The sequence below is a fragment of the Sabethes cyaneus genome, chromosome 1 (assembly GCF_943734655.1).
Source record: "Sabethes cyaneus chromosome 1, idSabCyanKW18_F2, whole genome shotgun sequence".
NCBI classification, from domain to species: domain Eukaryota; kingdom Metazoa; phylum Arthropoda; class Insecta; order Diptera; family Culicidae; genus Sabethes; species Sabethes cyaneus.
The window spans coordinates 64,334,191-64,354,942 of record NC_071353.1 but is presented as its reverse complement, the minus strand read 5'-3'; the positions used below and the strand labels follow the sequence as shown (position 1 = coordinate 64,354,942).

At 38.3% G+C, this 20,752-nt stretch overlaps 1 protein-coding gene across 7 annotated transcripts in view; it reads right to left on the bottom strand.

Moving 5' to 3' along the window:
* LOC128733030 (uncharacterized) overlaps window positions 1–20,752 on the bottom strand; it is a 404,411-nt gene that overhangs the window by 36,870 nt on the left and 346,789 nt on the right. For all 7 annotated transcript variants that reach the window (XM_053826572.1, XM_053826573.1, XM_053826571.1 and 4 more), the window contains one exon: window positions 10,908–11,042. In XM_053826572.1, coding sequence (XP_053682547.1) covers window positions 10,908–11,042 — 135 coding nt within the window. The remainder of the gene's footprint in view (window positions 1–10,907; window positions 11,043–20,752) is intronic.

The following is a 20,752-nucleotide window of genomic DNA, read 5'->3' as shown; positions in this document are numbered from 1 at the left end:
AAACATTTTGGCATGTTTTATTCAGAAATATAAGTCCTTAATTGGTTTACATTATGATTTCTGGTAAGTGTCTGGTATTGGGAGACACAATTTTTAAGTAATGATTTTTTTCGATTTCTCATTTCGCTTCTAAAATGGTTCATTAGTGATTCAAGTACGTGTATCCTTTTTTATTGGAAAATAGTTTTCTATATTACTCTTCCAGTGAAAAAAACTGAAGTTATGCAGTGTTGCTTTTATATATGTCAAAATCCTTAAGTGTCCGGTTATGGGTAACTTGCCTCTAATAATGCCTCACAAGTCTCCATAAGATTTTGGAATATTTTGTTTTCCGCTCGGTGAACGACTAGTGAAGGTGCCATTTGCTAGTGTGGTGTCGATCTAACTCGCAAGTAAACGAAGTACGTATTGACCAGCCGAACTAACACACTTCGGTCAATTGGACGCTGTTAATCGAACCAAGAGGATAGTGGAGCGGGGTTCGGGTTTAAATCACAATTCCGAAGAAGTGAGCCGAATGAACTGAGCTGAACTCAAACTGAAGTGGCGAGATGAAAAAAACCTGAAAGGCGCCCTGGAGATTTTGATTGAAAAAATGCAGCTATTGAAAAAAAACTTCTCGGGCGGGTATTTCCCGGTTTATTTGTGAAATTCCCGGCTTTTTCCCGGTTTTTTCCCGACTTTTTCCCGGTTTTCCCGATTTTCCCGACTGAGTGGCCACCCTGTTAAATATCATGAGTTACTAAAACTGTAAAATTGTGATGGCCCGACGATAACGACAATACCCTACACTCAAAATAATTTTCACGTTGAAATTACGGGAAAAGTTATGTGAATATTTTCCATCCTACTATTTATGTGGATTTAACGTAGTTTGCATTAGTATGCGTGCATTTACGTGGAAATCAGATAGATCTTATTGTATTTTCCAATAATGTTCAATCGAAAGTCACGTAACTCCCTGTTGAGAAATTTACGTGATTTTTCACGTAGTAAGGACGTGTGGATTATTTTGCGTGTAGGTTTATATTTGTGAATTAGTGAAATATGCTGCTGCCACCTCTCCCCGGTTCCCCCCTATGGATATGGAGGATATGGCGAACAGATGGTAGGCCCAACATAGAAATAGCCTGAAGAGCTAGTGCCGTACCTTAGTTTTGAAATGTTCAATGGATTTGTAACAATTTTTGTTACAAGTTACAATTTTTGTTAACAAACGAGATCCGATTATAACAAAACGTGAAGCGGTCCGCGGTAAGTTAGACCAAAAGCATTCAATCAAGACGATTGAGAACTCTACGTCGAGATTGTGAACTAAAGTCGAGAGACAGGTACAACAATACTGTCTGCCGCATGGAAGTGGAGCTAACGCATGCTAAAGCCAAATTTCGGTTGCTAACGTTCCGCTTTCGATTCGGTACTTTGAACTTCTGATTTTCATTCTACAGAATACAAGACAATTCACTCCAACTGCTTCTTTTAGCCGAGATTCGAACATACGATGACTGGCTTGTTAGACCAGTGCCGTACTTTGAGACTTTTAGCTGGGAGACTACTAATGTTTGTATATTACTAACACAGACAAACAGACATAACATTCAATGTCCCATTCTTCGCACGCTGTAACAGACATTTCAAATTTATTGTTAGTTGAGAATGTCTCCGTTTTGGTCAAAATAGCGCTTATTAACGAAAGAAGGGGAAAGTCCCATAAAAATACTTACTAGTTTGAGGGATACTCCTCTTGCTATTTGATACAGTAATGCTCCGATTTTGTCAGCTCCCGATTTTATCAGCTTTTTATCCCGATTTTGTCAGCCTATAAATTTTGTTTAAATTTTATGCTTTTAAACGTGATTTATAAAACTTTTCAGTCTGCATGAAACTATTCTGACTCCCTGGGGTGAGTGTTTGAATAAAATGATGCCTTTTTGCAAGTAATTCGGGGTAAATCAGGGTATTTTTATATTGAAAGTTCCATATTTCCTAAACAAGCAACGATAGAGGTATGCTACATTCAGCATATTGTGTATTTTTACTATTTGTACAACTTTGTAAAACAGGAAAAAGTCATACAACAACCACAAAAACATATATGAGAAATAGAATTTTCTACCTTTGTTGTAGAGACAGAAGGTTACTGTCTTCAGCCAAAATTTCTTGTAATAATATTAACCAAAATTTGATTTGCACTAGACGATAGAACTTTTAATTTAAAGAAACTCTTCTAAAGGTTTCATAAACTTAAAACCAAGTTTTTCCGCTCAAAACTCTAATGAGCACCAAAAAAGGTTCTGGGCCAACGTGCTGCGCCCGGTTGATTAGATTGCGTTGAGTTTTTGGTTGATCAATTAAGGGTTATAATTTAATTTTTAGTAGAAGTCTTCGATACTGCGAGGTCTTTAAATCTTTAATTTTGAAAAATTATTCGAAAAAAATACCTGATTTTGTCAGTTTCCCCATTTTGTCAGCGCAAATTTTAACATGGGGCTGACAACATCGGAACATTACTTACGTATTTGGGAATGTCGATCATAGATGGTGCTAGTGTTCAGGCAAAATGTGAGGTACGATAATTTATGTTGATTTTTCTTGCAAGAGTTATGTCTGTTTGTCTGTGTTACTAGTGTATCTATATTACTGGCCTTTCAGTTCGAGGTACGATCATAGAACAGAAGTGGAAGTCCGAACGATTCGGCGATCAAAACTGGTAACCGAGTCTTTTTTGTTTTTTTTTTTCTTTGGGAAGGTTTTCGCATAGACTATTGAAGCGAAAACACAGCGTTCGTATGTTTTCGTGGAAAAAAGTGACTCACTACCGCCAGGTTCGCTAGTATCTGTAGAAACTACTTCCACTTCCACTTCTGTTCTGTGGTACGACGTAAAAATCATAAAGCTCCGCAATTGTCCTGTGTTGCGAAGTCTGTCGTATAATAACAGAAGGTTAATTTTCAATAATGAAACGTAGCACCTAGTCTTTACTATGTATATTACTATACTGATTCATATCAGTTAGTTTACGATATAATTCCCAGGTTAATGCACAGTTTTTTACATCAGTACATTTACATATAACTTCCACTTTTATCGGAAAAGGTGGAGGTGGCAGCGATGTCAGATCTTTGGATTTTTGTGCCTGCATAAATTTGGGACTCACTCTTTTTTAATAGAATAAAGAAATTATTCAGTCCAAATCTGTACATATAATAAAGAGTACATAATCTACTTTTTGTTCGAAGTGCTGAATTCCGAATCCACAGAAATAAATAAATAAAAATCCGTAGAAATGACTTCGCGGGCTAGTAGGGCTTGTCAATTTTGTTGGTTCTAGGAAAATACCCCAGTCTTCTAATCTAGTTTTAGGACGTTTTAGCTTTAAAGAATATTTTGTTATAATAAGGTCAGAACTCATTCATTTAGGCACTATATTCTTCAAAAAGTGCTTAGTTTCGTTCTACAGGGTGACATCTATTGTCTAGAGTTGTTGAAATTTTCGTTGGTTGTTGGTTCCAACTGGAGATGGCGGGTTTCATATTTTTCAAACCTGAGCCCGGGCCCTAAAGTTTTTTTTTCTGTCAAATCCGGACCCGAGTCGAGCCCAAAATTTTATTATCAGTCAAATCCGAACCCGAATTTTTATGTTTCATTGAATCCGAACTCGTCCTGAACTGTGACTTTAATTTTATTTTCATAAAACTCACACCTCGATCCAAATCTTGCCAGTTTTATTTTCGTATTTTCTGTAACGATCGAAATCTGAAGGTAAATTGAAATGGTAGGTCTCTATCGCCCTTCTATTTCTTTTTGATTTAAGGGGGCATAGTACTTTTTACACCATATTTTTTGCCTTATTTCAAATATTTTTTTCTCGATAACGCGAAAAGCGAATCGATTCGGGTTTTTTGCATTCTAAACATTGCACTTTATACTAATATTTACAATTTTGTTTGCATATGTGAACTTCTTCCCCTCTCCCCTACGGCTCCTTGAACATGATCATTCGAAAAAAACATGATTTGCGGTACCATGGATTGGAGCTGGTGGGCTTATCCGAATTGAAAAATTCCAAAACGACATGAAAGTAAATTAAATTATCTCGTGTTTGACCCATCCTTTTTTAAAAATTCGAACGCATAACAAAATGGCGGACATTCAAACATAAAAGTAAGGTTTTTAGTCGAAAAAATTGACTTTAAACATTTCTAAAAAATACAAAAATTGTAATATCAAAAAAAGGATGGGTCAAACACTAGATAATTTTGTTGGCTTTGAAACAAAAAAAGAATCATGAGAATTGCTTGAGTCGTTCTTGAGATATTTATGGTACCGACTTTCAAAACCTGGTTTCGAGAAAAACGACGTTGAAGTTTTTATACGCTGTGTAATCGCTCCAGACATGCGCGGTACAAATAGCTGTAACTTTGCCAATTTTTGGAATTCAACGAAATGACTTGAAACACATATGGTCAAAATGTTAATCTTTCGAAATAATCAATAAAAAAAATTTCGATTTTTACCTTTGTTATACTATATAACAAAGGTTTAGAAATTGGTCGAAAAACACGAAATTGATCTAAGGCCCGGAGGGCCGAGTCACATGTACCAATCGATAGGGTTCGACGAACTGAGCAATGTCTGTGTGTGTGTGTGTATGTATGTGTGTATGTGTGTATGTGTGTTCGCTCCGAATTTTCTATCGCCTGTTACTCGGAGATGGCTGAACCGATTCGACCGCTATTACTTTTGTTTGAAAGGTACTATTGCCTAGTATATCACTATTAAATGGTTTTGTGGACTGACTTTTCGTTTGAAAGTTATAAGCAAAAATGTGAAAACTACGTGACACGGTTTTCTCCGGAACCACGCAACCAATTTTAACGGTATTAGTACCAAACGAAAGCTCTTACTATTACTAAACATTTTGCTAAGTTTTATTGAAAACGGACAAGCAGTTTAAAAGTTAGCCCTGAAAAACCTGTTTTGACTAGGTACAAATGAACGCCTGTTTCTCAGAGATGGCCAAACCGATTTACACGCTATTAGTTTCATTTGGCAGGTAATATAGCCGGATAGATCACTATTGAATGGTTCTCTGATCGGACGTTTAATTTGAAAGTTATGAGTAATCGAATACACCACACCAAAATTAACAATAATTTATAATGATTTTAACCAAGTTAATTTACCTAATTTCATTTATTTTAATATCAAACGAGAGGTTTTCACACTACGAATATATATGCAAAATTACATAAGTATAGGTTTTACCGGTCAAAAGATATTAACCCTCGAACACTCGCCCCAACTTTTATAACACGGTTACTTGCGCGCAGAATAGCCCAAACCCAAAGAAAACGTGCGCACTAGAGTTTTGACTAGGAAAACTTGGTTTTAAGTTTATCGAACCTTTGGAAGAGTTTCTTACAATTGAAAGTTCTATCGTCTGGTAGAATTTGAATTTTGATTAATCCCCCTAAAAGTGAAATAAAAAAATTATTTTCCTTCAGTGTCAATACAACACATGGATGCAAACTTTTAGAGCATATTATTACAAGAAATTTTGCTGAAAACAGTAACCTTCTATCTCTTCAGTGAAGGTAGAAAAATCTTATTTATTGTATATGAATTTGTAAAATCAGTTTTTCTATTCTAACTCTTCTTATAATTGTTGTATGACTTTTTCGTGTATTACAAAGTTGTACAAATAATAAGAATACACAACTTTGTTGAATTTAGTATACCTCTATGTTTGCTTGTTAGGAACTGTAGAACTTTAATTGTAAAAAATAACCTGATTTTGACCCCGAATTACTCGATTACCAACAGACGGATACATCTTAAACATTTTACATTTGCTGTTAGTTTTGCTGCATACAGACACCATTTTTCCATATGAAGAAACGAGAGAAAATTCTATTTGGGTTTAATTGCGGTACACGTCACATGCTACCTGCTTCGTTTCTGTGATGTCGGTTTATGCTAATCTTGTTTCCTAACAATTTCAAGTATTAATGCATTGAATAATTCGGACATTTTGCTCATAACAAGTTTACTGAAGAATATACGTTAGTATATACGTAATATACGATTTGTAACTTTATAACAATATGGCATTCAAAAACCTACACATGTTGTACAAAATACAACAGCGTGAGTAACCGAAAGTTAATAAAAATTGATGAAATTTATTCAAGAAAACTTTTTTGTTGTGAATCAAAAAGAATGGCATTACGGGAAATTATGCATAGTTCAAAAACTTACAAACTAGACGTTTACTACGCAATGCATATGTTAAAGAATAATATTTCATCTTACAACTTACTTTTACTTGCACTTACCCTCATTAGTAACAACTTACTCAGCAATTTAAGCATAAGCATAAGCATAGGATACCGCCCGTGTGCTGCTACTCCGTTATTGACCAGGACCGATGAAAATTGCAAAATGATGGTTGGAAAAAGCATACTTGGGACAGCAGGCTATTTTTCATTGTGCAACATTATCAGGTCCCTGCATGCTGATCAATACCGACGCCGGCCATGTCCGAATGCGGGTCCTGGTGGGATGGGAAGGAATGTTAGTCCAATACTTGTTGCTACTAAAGACCAGGGAATCCTCTGCATCTTCACAAGTATTTCGGGAAAGGAATTGTTGTTAGTAGATGGGCGGAGCTAGATGGATAATGTAAGTATGTAAGCATCAGTCATATGAGACTAACCTGGATATTCGAAAATTTTCTTGTAAAGCCAGTAACTACGAAAATTAAGATATAAAAAATACCTTTTTAACAAATTCAATATAATGCCAATGGTGCTCATATACAACCATAATTTAATTTATATCGAAAAATACTACGCACATGCGAGATTTACGGTTCAAAAACCACGTAACAACTTGAACTTATCCGCGATCAGGGAAATCAGGGATAATGAGACGAGTCAATATAGTCCCTAAGTTGATAAGCATTTCCTCTTACCAACGCTAATATGCAGAGATATAGCGCCCTACACGCTTAGTAACAACTTACTCAGCAATTTCATGAGAAAAGGAACTATCAAAATTTATAAGTGCTTCTATTTGGTTCAAATTTTGTAAACTTATTCAATTTCCAAAAATTTCATGTAAGCAAGTAAGATCGTATAACAAAGGTTCCTTTCACCACTAGGTGGATTAAATCAGGTTTTTTAAATTGAAAAAGTACTATGCCCCCTTAAGAATTTAATTGAAAATTCTAACAAATTAAAGAGTACCCTAGAACCGTTTCTTTTCTTTTTGCGGGGTTGCTTTCCGTGTTTTCTATGAAACCGTGTAAAAAGCGAAACGAAAAGTTTGCACGAAAAATTATTTTGAAATACACGGATCTTATTTTATTATGTTATAATGATATCTAATGACTAAAAGGCAGTTAACACAGGGCACAACACGTAAAGTTCTTACAAACAAAAAAGGTCACAATTTTCGATGTTAGTAGAGAATTTTAATAACTGCCTTTTAGTCAGAAGCTTTTAACTTCACTTTTTGCGCTAACGTAAGAATTGACGACACTATTAACACAGGGCACAACACAAAAAGGCACAAAAAATATTCACCTTCTACCGACCGGTTTCGGACAATTAGCCCATCAACACAATCAGTTGGGCATTACCTCGTCGATGGGCTAGTTGCCCGAAACCGGTCGATAGAAGGTAAATATTTTTTGTGCCTTTTTGTGTTGTGCCCTGTGTTAATAGTGTCGTCAATTCTTACGTTAGCGCAAAAAGTGAAATTAAAAGCTTCTGACTAAAAGGCAGTTATTAAAATTCTCTACTAACATCGAAAATCGTGACCTTTTCAAAAATTAGGCATAAAAGATAAAATGCGTTATTGCAAGTAAATAAACCGGGTATATTGTGCAGATTGACCGGACCCGAATATTTTTTTTCGGCCAAACCTGAGCCCGATCCAATCCCGATACCTGTTAACACTTTCAAGTCCGAACCCGACGGGTGAAATACAAATTTTTATACTCCTTTTTCTTAACATTTCTCATTTTCATACTTTCGTTAACATAGTTTCTTTGCCATTTAATCTTAAACTTGAGAAATTTGTAAATGATTCTTCCAAAACAATTAAGCAATAGAAGTTAGTGGTGCAAAACGCGCAACTTCTCATCTTATCTGCGCGTTGAGACAATCTCCAATCGATTTCTCGTGAGTTTTTAATTAAGAAAAGTAACATTCTATTCCTTAAAACAGTGGCAAAAGAAAGTTCCGTTTTTTCGGTCGATTCTGCCCACCGTACGCTGCGCTGTACGCTTTATGAATATTACCATTTTTTTTTGCTGTTTGGACATTATCACTACGATCAGTATATTGAATGTGATATTGTCCAAGTGTTCCCGAGCAGGAGCGAAGAGCAAAATAATATCAAAATGTGTTATTGGAAATCGAATAACTAATATCAAAACTTGGTCCTGCTTTGTCTGACATAGTTGGTAAAATAGCAAAAAATAATATAACAATTCTACTCCTTTAAGGCCAAAAGAATAGCTACTTGTGTTATTTGAATAACAAAGCAATAACATGACTGTATTCAGAGTTTAGAATAACATATTTTAGTATTATTAAGGTATTGAATAACAAATTCAGTAGTACATGAAATATTAAAAAATCATTTTATAAAATATTTATAATCGAAAATCTCTAATCAATAAAAAAAATTGTATGAAATATAGCGAATGTCATTTTAAGGCCAAAATAAGATATGATAACAAAATAAGTTATTAAACTCATCTTACAATCACTGTTTTAAATATCTACTTAATAACAAAATGTGTTATCAATGTATCTCCATATCTATTCAATAACAAAATATACCATTATAACACAGTTTGATATTGTTTTTATATTATTTTGCACTTCGCTCCTGCTCGGGTTGTACGGGGATACCCCGATATAAGACAATTTACAATTCCAAAAAGTTGTCTTATATCGAAATTGTCTTATATCGAAACATGATTTTTTCCAAAAATTTTTGCAAAGGCGTCGCCAGTTTTGCTCTGTGTTGTGTGTTTACGTTTTTTGAACTATACGTTATTGTTTGTACTTTTAGTTTTGTACAATTTTTAGAATTATTTTGAAATAATGAACATCTTCATGGCGCCGCTTTTGGAATGGAAATTAGCTCTGGTGCTATATTTAAGGAATTTGTCTTATATCGAGATAAAAATTGTCTTCTATCGAATTGTCTTTAGTTGCTTTACCAGGTTGTCTTATCGAGGTATCCCTGTATTCCACACTTCGTTTTTTTGCCGTACCACTGCATCACAGAGTGTTCGGTACGAAGTGATGGTGTGTGTATGTGTCTCGTGGGTAAGATTAGCGCAATGTTATCGAACGCGGCGAAAGCTCGCACTGAGAGGATGTTACGTTTCAACGTCGAGCGTTTGATGGCAGATAGCGTGGCAGTGGAATACGCTAAAAAGCTTGATCAGCGAGTTACAGAACAGCTGAAAAAAAGGGAAAAAAGTATAAGTGAGCTGTGCAGGCACCTCCTTGGTACCATTGAAACAACTGCGAGAGGGGTAGTAGGCACGACGCGTTGAAGACGGCATAACAGCTGGTTTGATGCCGAATGCAAGAGAGTAACAGATAGGAAAAACTAGGACAGGAGTCGCTTGCTCACTGCGGCTAGAAGAACAGAGAAGGTATAGAGAGACTAGAAAAGAAACTCACCGTCTAAAAACAGCGAGAATGAGGAGCACGTGCTCGCCGGTGCAAAGAAGAAATTCGCCAGCAACGACACGCGGAGTCTCTATAAAACCGTGAGGTGCAGGAGTTTTGCCATGCATGTGATGTGCAATGACAGTGCAGGAAACCTGCTTACTAACAAAATGGCCGTAGCAGCTAGGTGGAAGGAGTACTTCCATTCGTTATTGAATGTACAGGTAAACACGGAGATGAGCAGAAACAGGATAAGAATTATGAGCGATGGTCAAGCGGTAGAATCACCAACACAGGGGGAGGTTAAGAAGGCAATCAATGCGCTGAAAAAAGTGGTGTAGGAAGGACGGTTTCCCGACTGAACTTCTTAAAGTGGGGAGCGAGCGGTTGTACAACGTTATCTATACGGTTATATGGAACCCGTATCCTGTTCTGTAGACTGAGGCCGTTAAAGGAGTCCTTCGACGGCAAGTACTAAGCTGGTTTTCGTATAACGGATCAGATGTTTGCCCTGCGTCAGTTACTAGACAAGACACTGGTCTAGACCTCAGTCACTTTCGTGACGTTGGATGAACTAAAGCAGACCAGCGTGAGACCTGGGAATTCCTTGCTAGATTCAGGTATTATCAGTATATTCAACCGGAAACTTGATAATTAGATGATACGTCGACATTAAAAAACAATTGCTGTAGAATTCCTAAGGAATTTCTAAGAAAATAATTGACTTGTCGTGAATTCACAAATAACGGATAAAGTCAGATTTACTTTTTACAGCAAATGAATTATTATTTCCCCAATAGATCATCTCACCATGCCATTGATGTAGATTAATTAATGTGAAGACGTAACGTTAAACAAGCTGTTTTTAACCGAAAGATTTGTTCATTATGTTGATATGATTGGGTAATCGAGAAATGATCCTGATCGAACATGCAACGAACTTTTTAAATATAAGGTGCTCTGAACACCTTATATAAAAATTTCATTTGCACACTCCATCAAAATCTGAGAGTGGTCTAAATGCCATTTGCTGAAAATCAATAAGAGCATTATTTTGTTGCCATACCCAAAACAGCTGATTTCAATTTAGATTCAGATGAAAAGAACGATAAGAATTAATTGATCAGTTGATCAACAGCTTTGGGATATCGGCAGATCTATAAAAAGTGATGTAACCCGGTTCGTAGCACTTGCAGTCACCCATACCTTCGTCGATCCGTTGATGCGCTTTTTGGACGTCACCATCGCAGCCTTTCAGTATCACATACACCAAGGGCATCATTTCCCAGGGGTAGTTGAGCTTCTCCAGAAGGCCTTGAGATCGTTTTACCAATTCGTCATCTGAAAATTTAATCGAATGAAAATAAACGTTGGTTAAACATTTGGTTGATTTCGTAAATAATTTCGTAAATAAGTTGATTATGAACGTATATAACAGTGAAGGCCAAACTGCGGCCCGCGGTCCCCATGTAGCCCTCCGAGATGATTCGTGTGGCTCGCGAACTAATTTGAAAGATGGTGGACTTATGAACTTAGAAGTTCCTCAGTTTAGTCGTAATGCCTCGCGCATGTTGTGAATCTGAATGTTTTCCGGTTTAAATCTTGTGGTGATTCCTAGTAAATGGTTTTTGCTGTCGCATATTTTATATTTTGTTATGCACAGGAATGGCCAGAGATTATTGCGGCCCGCGGCATCTGGGCGATCTGATTTGGCCCGCACCATGCCTATGCCTGGGCACCACTGGTATATAACATACTAGTAACACTTGGCTAACTAATGACGTCAGCAACCGATTTATCAAAAGCTGCTATGTTAAAGTTCATCATGCTTTTATATTGAATCCGTTGAACTAGCGACCAATAACCAGATGCGTTATTTGTTGACAAAGAATGGTCAAGCGTTTGAGAGAATTTTTAACCTTTATTTTTGCCTCGTAAGTTATTCAAATATATGAACGTTCATTTTTACACTCCTCTTAATGAAAAACTGGCTGATACAATATCCAATGGATATATCCAGCGAAAATGAGACTCGATTACTCCGTTAGTTCAAACTGATATTCATGTAAGTTGAAATAGACTCCCTACCATAATTGTGAAACAGCTAATAACGAACTATTTATCAATGCGCATGCATATTTAGCTTTTGTTGGAGTCACTCAGTGCAGAGAAAATCGATAATCCCTAAACCAGTTCCGTTCACACTAGGCGGACGGCTCAACCTATGTTTGGGACACAGCTGGTGGTTGCCGTAAATATGAGTAAAACAAGCCCTAGTGTTGGGCTTCGAACGTAAACAAATATGAGGACGGCTGAAAATGATCAATCATTCTGTGGAATACGGTTTTCATTGAATGCACGGTGGATTAGCGTATTCCTTGAGTGACAGTGGGTCTATTTTTCAATCTCTAATGATGTATTAGTTCATCAACAGGCTGCAGAATGGATCTTGATTAGCGAAATCTGCGATTAGGTACAATTTTACATTTTATACTTTTATTAGACAAATGTCATATCATTTCTTGTTATCATTTTACTTATATTCAAACACACAAAACTAATGAGAGTAGATAATATATAGTCGACTCTCGGAAAAGTTAATCGAATTGTTAGCCAAATATATCAAATACAGCAAAGAATCGAATATCTAACCGATAGTGAATACGTTACTGTAAATAATAGAAAGTGGATCGAACGTGTACCTAAAATTTGCAGCTTTGATTAATCAGGTATGCTCCTTTCTGATTGTGGATTTATCGCTTTTAAAACCCACAATCCAGTCCAGTAGGTCTAACCACACCGCATTTTCCTACAATGCCTCCTACTCAGGACCCGCGAGTTTGGTTGCAAATTGCTCATGTGGTTATTCGGACACACATCTAGCTATTCTGGGAAACGGCCAGCTTTTGCCGCTCGACCGTGTAGTGATGCCTTTTGGCAGGATTTCACGTGAGCACGTGTCGGTGACGTAACAAATAGTACGCTGTGATAGAGTCCTACGCCTGCTCAAATCCCGAAAGGAAGATACTCCGTACGTCGCAATTCGTAAGCACCCGTTTGAGTAGGTGAGATTTAGGTAATAAATGATAACTGCAAGTGATAAGGACATTTAGTGCCTGCATACTAGAGATGGTCGGGTAGCGTACCCGCCAGGTACGGGTCGGGTTCGGGTATTGAAAAAACGACGTAATTCTTTTAGAGCTTTGGAAGTCTTCCTAGCAGGCGAGAGCCGGGGTTGCTCGTTCTGTATTAAGAAGTTCTCCTCATTCAACTCGGTTTTGGGCTCACAAGTCGTGCACGCTATGCTCCCCTATTCCTAGTCCCGGTGCGATTGCTGAAAATAAGTTTTTAATCAGATTATCGCCCGGCATCCTTGATTGGAACATGGAATTTTTACTTCGAAGGCGATTTTTCAACAAAGGATTCCATCGACAAAATTGGAATGGAAGTGCAAATTAAGCTGTGTTGAGAGAAAATTATAAAGTTACTCGTTGTCGTTAAGCAGGATAGTTCAAGATTACATTCAAGATTGGTGACATCGATCCAATTTACTATAAATTTTGTATACAATTTATTATTAAATTATTTTTATCCATATTGTTGAGCTGTTTGTGTTATGTGAATGATCATAATTCTTTCGTTTGAAATAAATACACGCCAGTTTAGCTTATACTATTTTTGGTAGTTGGAGTATTTTACCTCTTTTCTGAGAGCGAACTAAGGCGCTATAACCTTGGCCTATTGCAGCCTGGCTTTTGGTCTAAAAACCATAAGTTTATTCCCGAGGGTCCGGAGTATCACTTAACCTTTGTTAGCAAAGATACTCCCAACGACTGCATACTGCACAATGTAATCTGTAAATTAATCAATATCTTCAAGGGAAGCGTTTGGTATGGGAGGGCCACGCTTTCTTCCTTCCCCTTGATTTCAATGAGTTGAATGGAATTAAGTATCATTTCTAATTCCACTTGATTCTTTGGAATTCTCTTTGCGGTACATGCTGCGCAGTTGGCCTGGTCGTTGACAAGAAAATGGATCGATTCAAGCAATCGTCATTTTCCAGGATGCCTTCAAGTATTGGCTGCGTTAGTGTAAGATAAGCCAATGATTTCGGAAAAAGACCGAGGAATGCACAAGCGATCGAGGGCTTAGGGCTGGTCCTCCACTAGTCAGTAATAATTTCGCAACCAGTAAGAGATAAATTATCATATTCAGCTAAGCTGCTTACTTTAGTGTGTTCTACAACTTTTATTAAGAAAAAAATTATATTGGATGCATATAAAAAAACAAAAAGTTGTATTAGCCTAATAGGTGGATTCAAGGTCACACTATTAGTGTAAAAAGATGTGCTATTTATTTATTACTTATTTTATTGGCTTCACTGCTTCAAAGACACCGCCCTTGAAAAATTATACATTATTACGCAGTAGACTACCGTAAGAGTGGATGGAAGGTGTGGTCAGTCCCATTTAAAAAAAGAACGATCGGCTAGATTGCTGTAATTATCGCAGCATTACACAGGTCAACGCCGCCTACACACTGCTTTCCCAGATTTTGCTGCGTCGTCTATCCCCAATAGCGAAAGAATTCGTAAGGTAGTACCAGGCGTGCTTTATGAAGGGCCCGTGCTACTACGAATCGAATTTTCGCACTCCGACAAATTCTCCAGAAATGTCGGTAGTACAACGTACTCACGCATCATATTTTCGTGGATTTCATGACAACATACGATACAGTCGGGCGCAACCAGCTATAGCAAATAATGCACGAGAACAGTTTTCCGGACAAACTGACGCGGCTGATCAAAGCTACGCTTGAGCGAAAGATGTGCTACGTGTGTGTTTCGTGGGTACTCTTGAGTTCCTTCGAATCGCGCAGAGGGTTACGACAAAAGGATGACCGGATCGCTCTTGAAGGTGTGATCCGGCGAGCGGGCATCGAGACTAGATGAACGATCTTAAGCAAGAGTAGCCAACTCCTAGCCTTCGCAGACGACCTCGACATCATTACTAGAAAGTTCGAATTTCGGGGCTCTGCTGCTAGAGTCAAGTAAGATCGTTGGACTCCGTAATTGTCCTATTGTCTAATAGGACTGTCTGTCTCTAAAGCCAAGTGTCCACTATAGAGTTATTTTGGTAAAGTAAAAAGAGTAGAGCGTAGAGACTCTACCAGCTGTGTATACACTATAAGGCATCTCTACCACTTTACCACTCTACCTGGAGAAGCCGTAGAGAAATTCTACGTAGAGCTCTACCACGCGCTCTACGGGGTGTGTCCACTGGGGAAACTGTAGAGCGTAGAGTTCAACCAAACGCTATGTCAACATAGCATTTGGTAGAGCTCTACGCTCTATCTAACCTGCTAGATAGAGCTGTAGAGAACAATTTCGCTTTTGAACCGATTTCGCAACATGACGCCATATTTTTCTGATGCAACTACTGCGAACAAATTATGTACCTACGTATGTACAGCAAAGTGTGCGTAAGATAAATGTCTGAAATATTGCACATTCACAGGCCAAATGGAAATTCAAGTGAATATTTTTTTTCTAAGTGAAATTATATGAGGTAGCTTTTTATTATCCAAGAAAGTAATTTTGCATTATGATAGACCGTTTTTTCAGGTAATAATTGACAGGTAGGGTGGTTGTAATTTACACAATGATCGCAAAACCACGCAAAACATGATAGGACGTCAAGCTTTCGTAGCATGGGCTCTATTCTCAGTCACCTTACTGGTCGACTGCTGGACTGCTCGATTGCGCATCTGGTCGACTAGGCTGCTCGGCTGGATTGGTCGACTAGACTGCTCGATTTGATTGCTCGACAGGACTGCTCAACTGAACTGCTCAACTGGACAGTTGAATTCGACTGCTCGATTGGACTGATCAACTTGACTGCTCGGCTGAACTGGTCGATTGAACTGCTTGACTGGACTGTCCAATAATACTGCTCGATTCAACTGCTCGATTTAACTTCTCAACTAGGCTACTCGATTAAACTTCTCGACTGGACTACTCGACTTAACTGCACGACTGGACAGCTTGATTCAACTGCTAGACTGAACTGGTCGATTAAACTGCTTGGTTGGACTCGACTGGACTACTCGACCCAACTGCTCGACTGGACTACTCGACTCAACTGTTCAACTGAACCTCGATTCAACTGCTCGATTAGACTATTCGAATCGGCTACTCGACTCAATTGCTTGACCCGATTGCTCGATTCAACTTCTCGACTAGACTACTCGATTTAACTGCTCGACTCAACTGCTCGACTGGACTACTTGACTGAACAGCTTGATTCAACTGGTCGACTCGACTGCTCGCCTCATTTGCTTGACTCGACTGCTTGATTCGACTGCTTGACTCGCCTGCTCGACTGGATTGCTCAACGCGATATCAAATCGGCTCATTTGAAACAGAAAATCTCGGTACCAGCTTTTCAAAAAGGCTTAAATGCAAAATGTATACAAACCGAGTGAGGGTTCTTCTCGTTATGCTAGTCCAGCAGAAAATAACTCACTCGGTTTGTTTACATTTTGTAGTTGCGCCGGTTGGGTAGTCGTGCTAAATACCCGCGCAAAATAGACTTCAGTGTATCACGATTTTTGTAAAAATGAGAACCACCCTACTAGGCATAACAAAACTAACGAAAAACGTATTTAAAGTAAATTAGTTAATTATTAAAATTATTAAAAATTAGTTTTACAATTATTGCGAAAATTAGAACCACCCCAACCATCAATTACATCAAAAGAAAGGCCTTTCTGAATGAAAAATTTCTTTTCCGGATACTGAAAGGCCGTTTTCATAGTCATTCGTCTAATTTCAAAGAAGAATATAATTATCAATTAAATTTCCATTTCCATTTCTATGAAAAATAAAGAAATGTTTGACATTCATCTTATATACACACTTTATATACGAGAATATGTATGCGCGATTTGTTTGCGTCGGTTGCATCAGCAAAATATGGCGTCGCGTCATATTGCGAAATAGTTTCAAAAACGAAATCGTTCTACCGAGTTCTCTACAGCTCTATCTAGCAGGTTAGATAAAGTGTAGAGTATATGTAGAGCTCTACCAAACACAAAACGAACGTGTATACACTTTAGAGTTTTTTGTAGTAGAGAACTCTCCTATAGAGTTGCTGTAGAGCTCTACCAGTGCATACACTACTCTACCTAACTCTATGTTAGATTTTTCTCTAGCTCTACCTGAAAAACTCTATAGTGGACACTTGGCTTAATAGGCGAAGTCTGTCGATAAAAAAGGGTAATATCTAAAGACTCTAATCTAAAGTTTTACTGTGCTTTGCTAGAAACTTTAAAACGACGAATGAAATCTACGTCAGACTAAAAACGGATGCTAGGAGGATTGAGCTACAAATCATCGCGTGGAAAACCAAATATATGGTAGGAATTTTATTTATTTATTAAATTTTTTTAATGGGACTTTCAACCGGTGGTTGGTTTGCCCCAAACAGGGATGCCACATATAATTCTGTGTTTTTCGTTGGAAAAATCTGACCATCTGTACGGTGAGGAAAAATATCTGTGCAAAAATCTGTCCAATGCAAAAGAATGAGAGTGGAAGAGATAAAGAATCATTTTGCTGACTATTTCCGTCTCTTTCACTCTCATGTAAAAGCTCAAAAATCTGTTTAATCTGGGTAATTTCGCGAAAATCTGTATTCTATGCATACAGATTCTATACAGGCGATTTCTTTCAAATATCTGTTAAACACAGAATAATCTGTGCATGTGGCAACCCTGGCCCCAAATATGGTAGGAAGAGGCTTAAGAGAAAACAACTTTCACCTCCCACGCATAGCAACTATTGACGGCGTTGAACTGGAAGTAGTTGATTGAGTCCATATTCAAAACGCAGATTCTCATTGTACCTATACCTGGCGATAGTTGGGAGACTATGGTGGACTGGCCAAGTCGCGAGGATGCCGGCGGATCGTGTTGTGAAGTCCGTTTTCTTTAAGAACCTCACCGGCATCTCACGCCACTAGGACTACAAGGCCCAAAGCGCTAGATGATTCGGCTAGCATAAAGCCAACTTGCGTGTGTCGAGACGCTGAAAGAATTGGAGACGAGTAGCCCAGGTCCGAGTACAGTGGAGAGGAATTCTTGAAGAAAAGAAGAAATGCTGCCAGCCTGGAAGACTGCAAGACACAACTGTCACCCACAACTGTACCTATAAGAAGGGATGCCTACAAATTTTTCCGTGGCTCCTTTTTGTAATGGATATCTGTAGTCTCTACTTTCCATTTCTAAATATTCGGAAGCACATCTGGAGACATCAAAACGAAAATATCTGCTCCCAAATGGATCTATTTTTAATTGAAATCCTTGGGGACCGCTGGAGGAGCGGAAGCAGACATGAAAAACTATACTAGAAGCCGCTGCTTGCTGCAACTACATGTTAGAACACACCAGGAGGACCGGAGCACAATGGGACGGATTCAAGAAAAGACGGACATCGATATTTGTGACAAAACTATTAAAGATATCAACTTACTGTCTTCTGCGATGTTTCTTCGCTTTATGAGAACTTTCTAAATTTTGCTTAGGGCTCTAGGGGATAACACAACAGATAGAAAAATTAACTTTTTAGTGCAACCTTAACATCTTCGATTGGTAAGAAACATTTCCAGATAGTATTATTTTAAGCAACTTCACTGTTCACTTTGCAGCGGGTATCTATTGGCATCATCATCAGCGAGGACGTAGAATGCTTCAACCAACGTGGAACTAGAGGCATACGGAGATCGGCCTCGATGACCACATGGCAGCGGGCATGGTCTAATTCCACAAAAGGTCGGTGGACACATCGACTTATCCCGGAACTATCCAGGTGGGTCAACAGGCGCCACGGTGAAGTCAACTTCCACCTGACACAGATTCTGTCAGGGCGTGGTTGTTTCAGACAGTATCTGCACAAGTCTGGGCATGCGGAGACCCTCGCGTGTCCCGAATGCGTGGTTGTTGGGGGAAACGGCAGAACATGCTTACTTCATATGCCCCCGTTGGTAATGAGCGGATGATGATGGTAATGATGGTAATGAGCGAACAGGACACTACTCCGGATAACTTGGTCCAAAGGATGTGAACCAGCTCGGACATCTGGGGAACGGTCAATGCGGCAGCTACTCAGATTGTACTTGAGCTACAAACCCGCTGGAGAGCCGATCAACGGCGAATAAACAGCCTAACTACCATAGTCTCGTAGTTATCTAAGCGAGTGCTTTAAGCACAATAGTCCCTCCCTGAAGTAATACCGATGAGGTGGTGCCAGGGGGGATTGAGGCTGGAGACTCGAGAAGGGTTTTTGTGGGTCGGGATCCTCACGCCTCATTAGGGGGGTCGGAATACCTAAACCTCACTCCCTGAGTTATCTTCTCAGGTGTCTGATAGTACCGTATCTTATAAGGTGCTCAGCAGATTTCCCTACTCGTAAAATAAAAAAAGCAACTTCACTGAAAAAAGAAGGTGGATATCTTTTAAGGGAAAACAGTTACGAAGTGAAACTTGCGGGTACCCCCTTAATATTGGTTTTTCTTACGTAGCTCTCTTATTTCAACTCCTATAAACATGAAATGTTCTGCATGAAAAGTTGTAGACAGTGCTAATTTGCATATTTTTGAAGAATATGTGGAAACTCTACAATTGTCGGTTTTCAAGTTCTTTAAATTTTTTGCTTTTTTGGTGCAAACTTTAAGGGGGTGTTTCTTGAGCAGTAGCAGAATGAAGCAGCTGACTGATGTTTTTGCAACATCCACTCTTCATATATAAGAATATGCATAAATGACAGTGAGATCTCAAGCGCCATATGAGTAAACTGCATTTTCTCGGTTTCCATTTAAACAATTTAGCTGCTTTTTGCCACTTAATAAGCTTATGCATTCTAACAATATAGCAAAAATCAGTTTTGTTGATCGATAGACAGCTGCAAAATTGCGGTGGGCGTACAACACCACCCATCGCCTTCTTCGGGGGATTCCTGTATATAATTCTTAGAGTAAAAAATAAAATCATTGGTTGACCCTCGCGTATGATCTGTGGCGACCGCAAAGTTGAATCGTTTTGTTAGAAATACGATGCTTACTATGTCCTTTGTTGAACCAAAAATGCGTGTGATTGACTGTGAAATAATATAGTCTGGTAAGACGACCAGTAATGAAAGCAACCAACAATAATTGATTGACTTGAACCAATTGTTGCTGGAAAAACGACCAAAATACTATAATGGGCTGCATACGATTATTTCTCATTATGAAAATGCTTCGTAACATACCACAAAACCGGTTCGGGACAGCTTAAATTAAATTGCCTGTAGTTTTGTTTTTTTGCTTTATGTTTCGATTATAGTTACTTTAACAGTTTAGGTTATCAGAATTTGAACCCGAGTATATGGCCTAAGAGGCACCGCACACCGGAATTGACCTGGTAATAAACTGTAGGCTAGAAAGTTCTATCAACTTCATATGTTTATCACTTGTTCGCAATGACGGGAATTACGAAAGTGTGCAAAAATGCTTGGATATTCTCCTTCCACAAATTTCTTACTTTTTGAACCACTCTATTGTATTGAATTAAAGTTTTTATTAGTATTTTGTCATATCAAAATTAAACGGTGCAAACGTAAAAGGAACAGATTTTTATTTGATTTTATTAAGTCCATCTCTTGTGTAAAATCGCCCCACACGGCAAAGCCCCAGTACTGTGGCGGATGTTCCGTTATTTCGCAATAAATTATGAATAACACTGTTCATTGTTGCTTTTCACAAAGTCCTCGACCAAAGCGTGCGATAATATTATGCTATAAATGAACACGTATAATAAACAATTTATGCTTGGTAAGTGCATGGTAAAACCACACTTTATAGAGGTCCATCTAATAACACCTCTGGTGCTCTAATGAGTGTGCGTAAAATTGATCACGCGTAATTAAATTACGTCTCAAAAGGAGCTCTTCGTTTCTGCTTAATGTATTTTTTCGTATAGGCAATTGACTTCACTAGTTTATGTGAACACTCGCG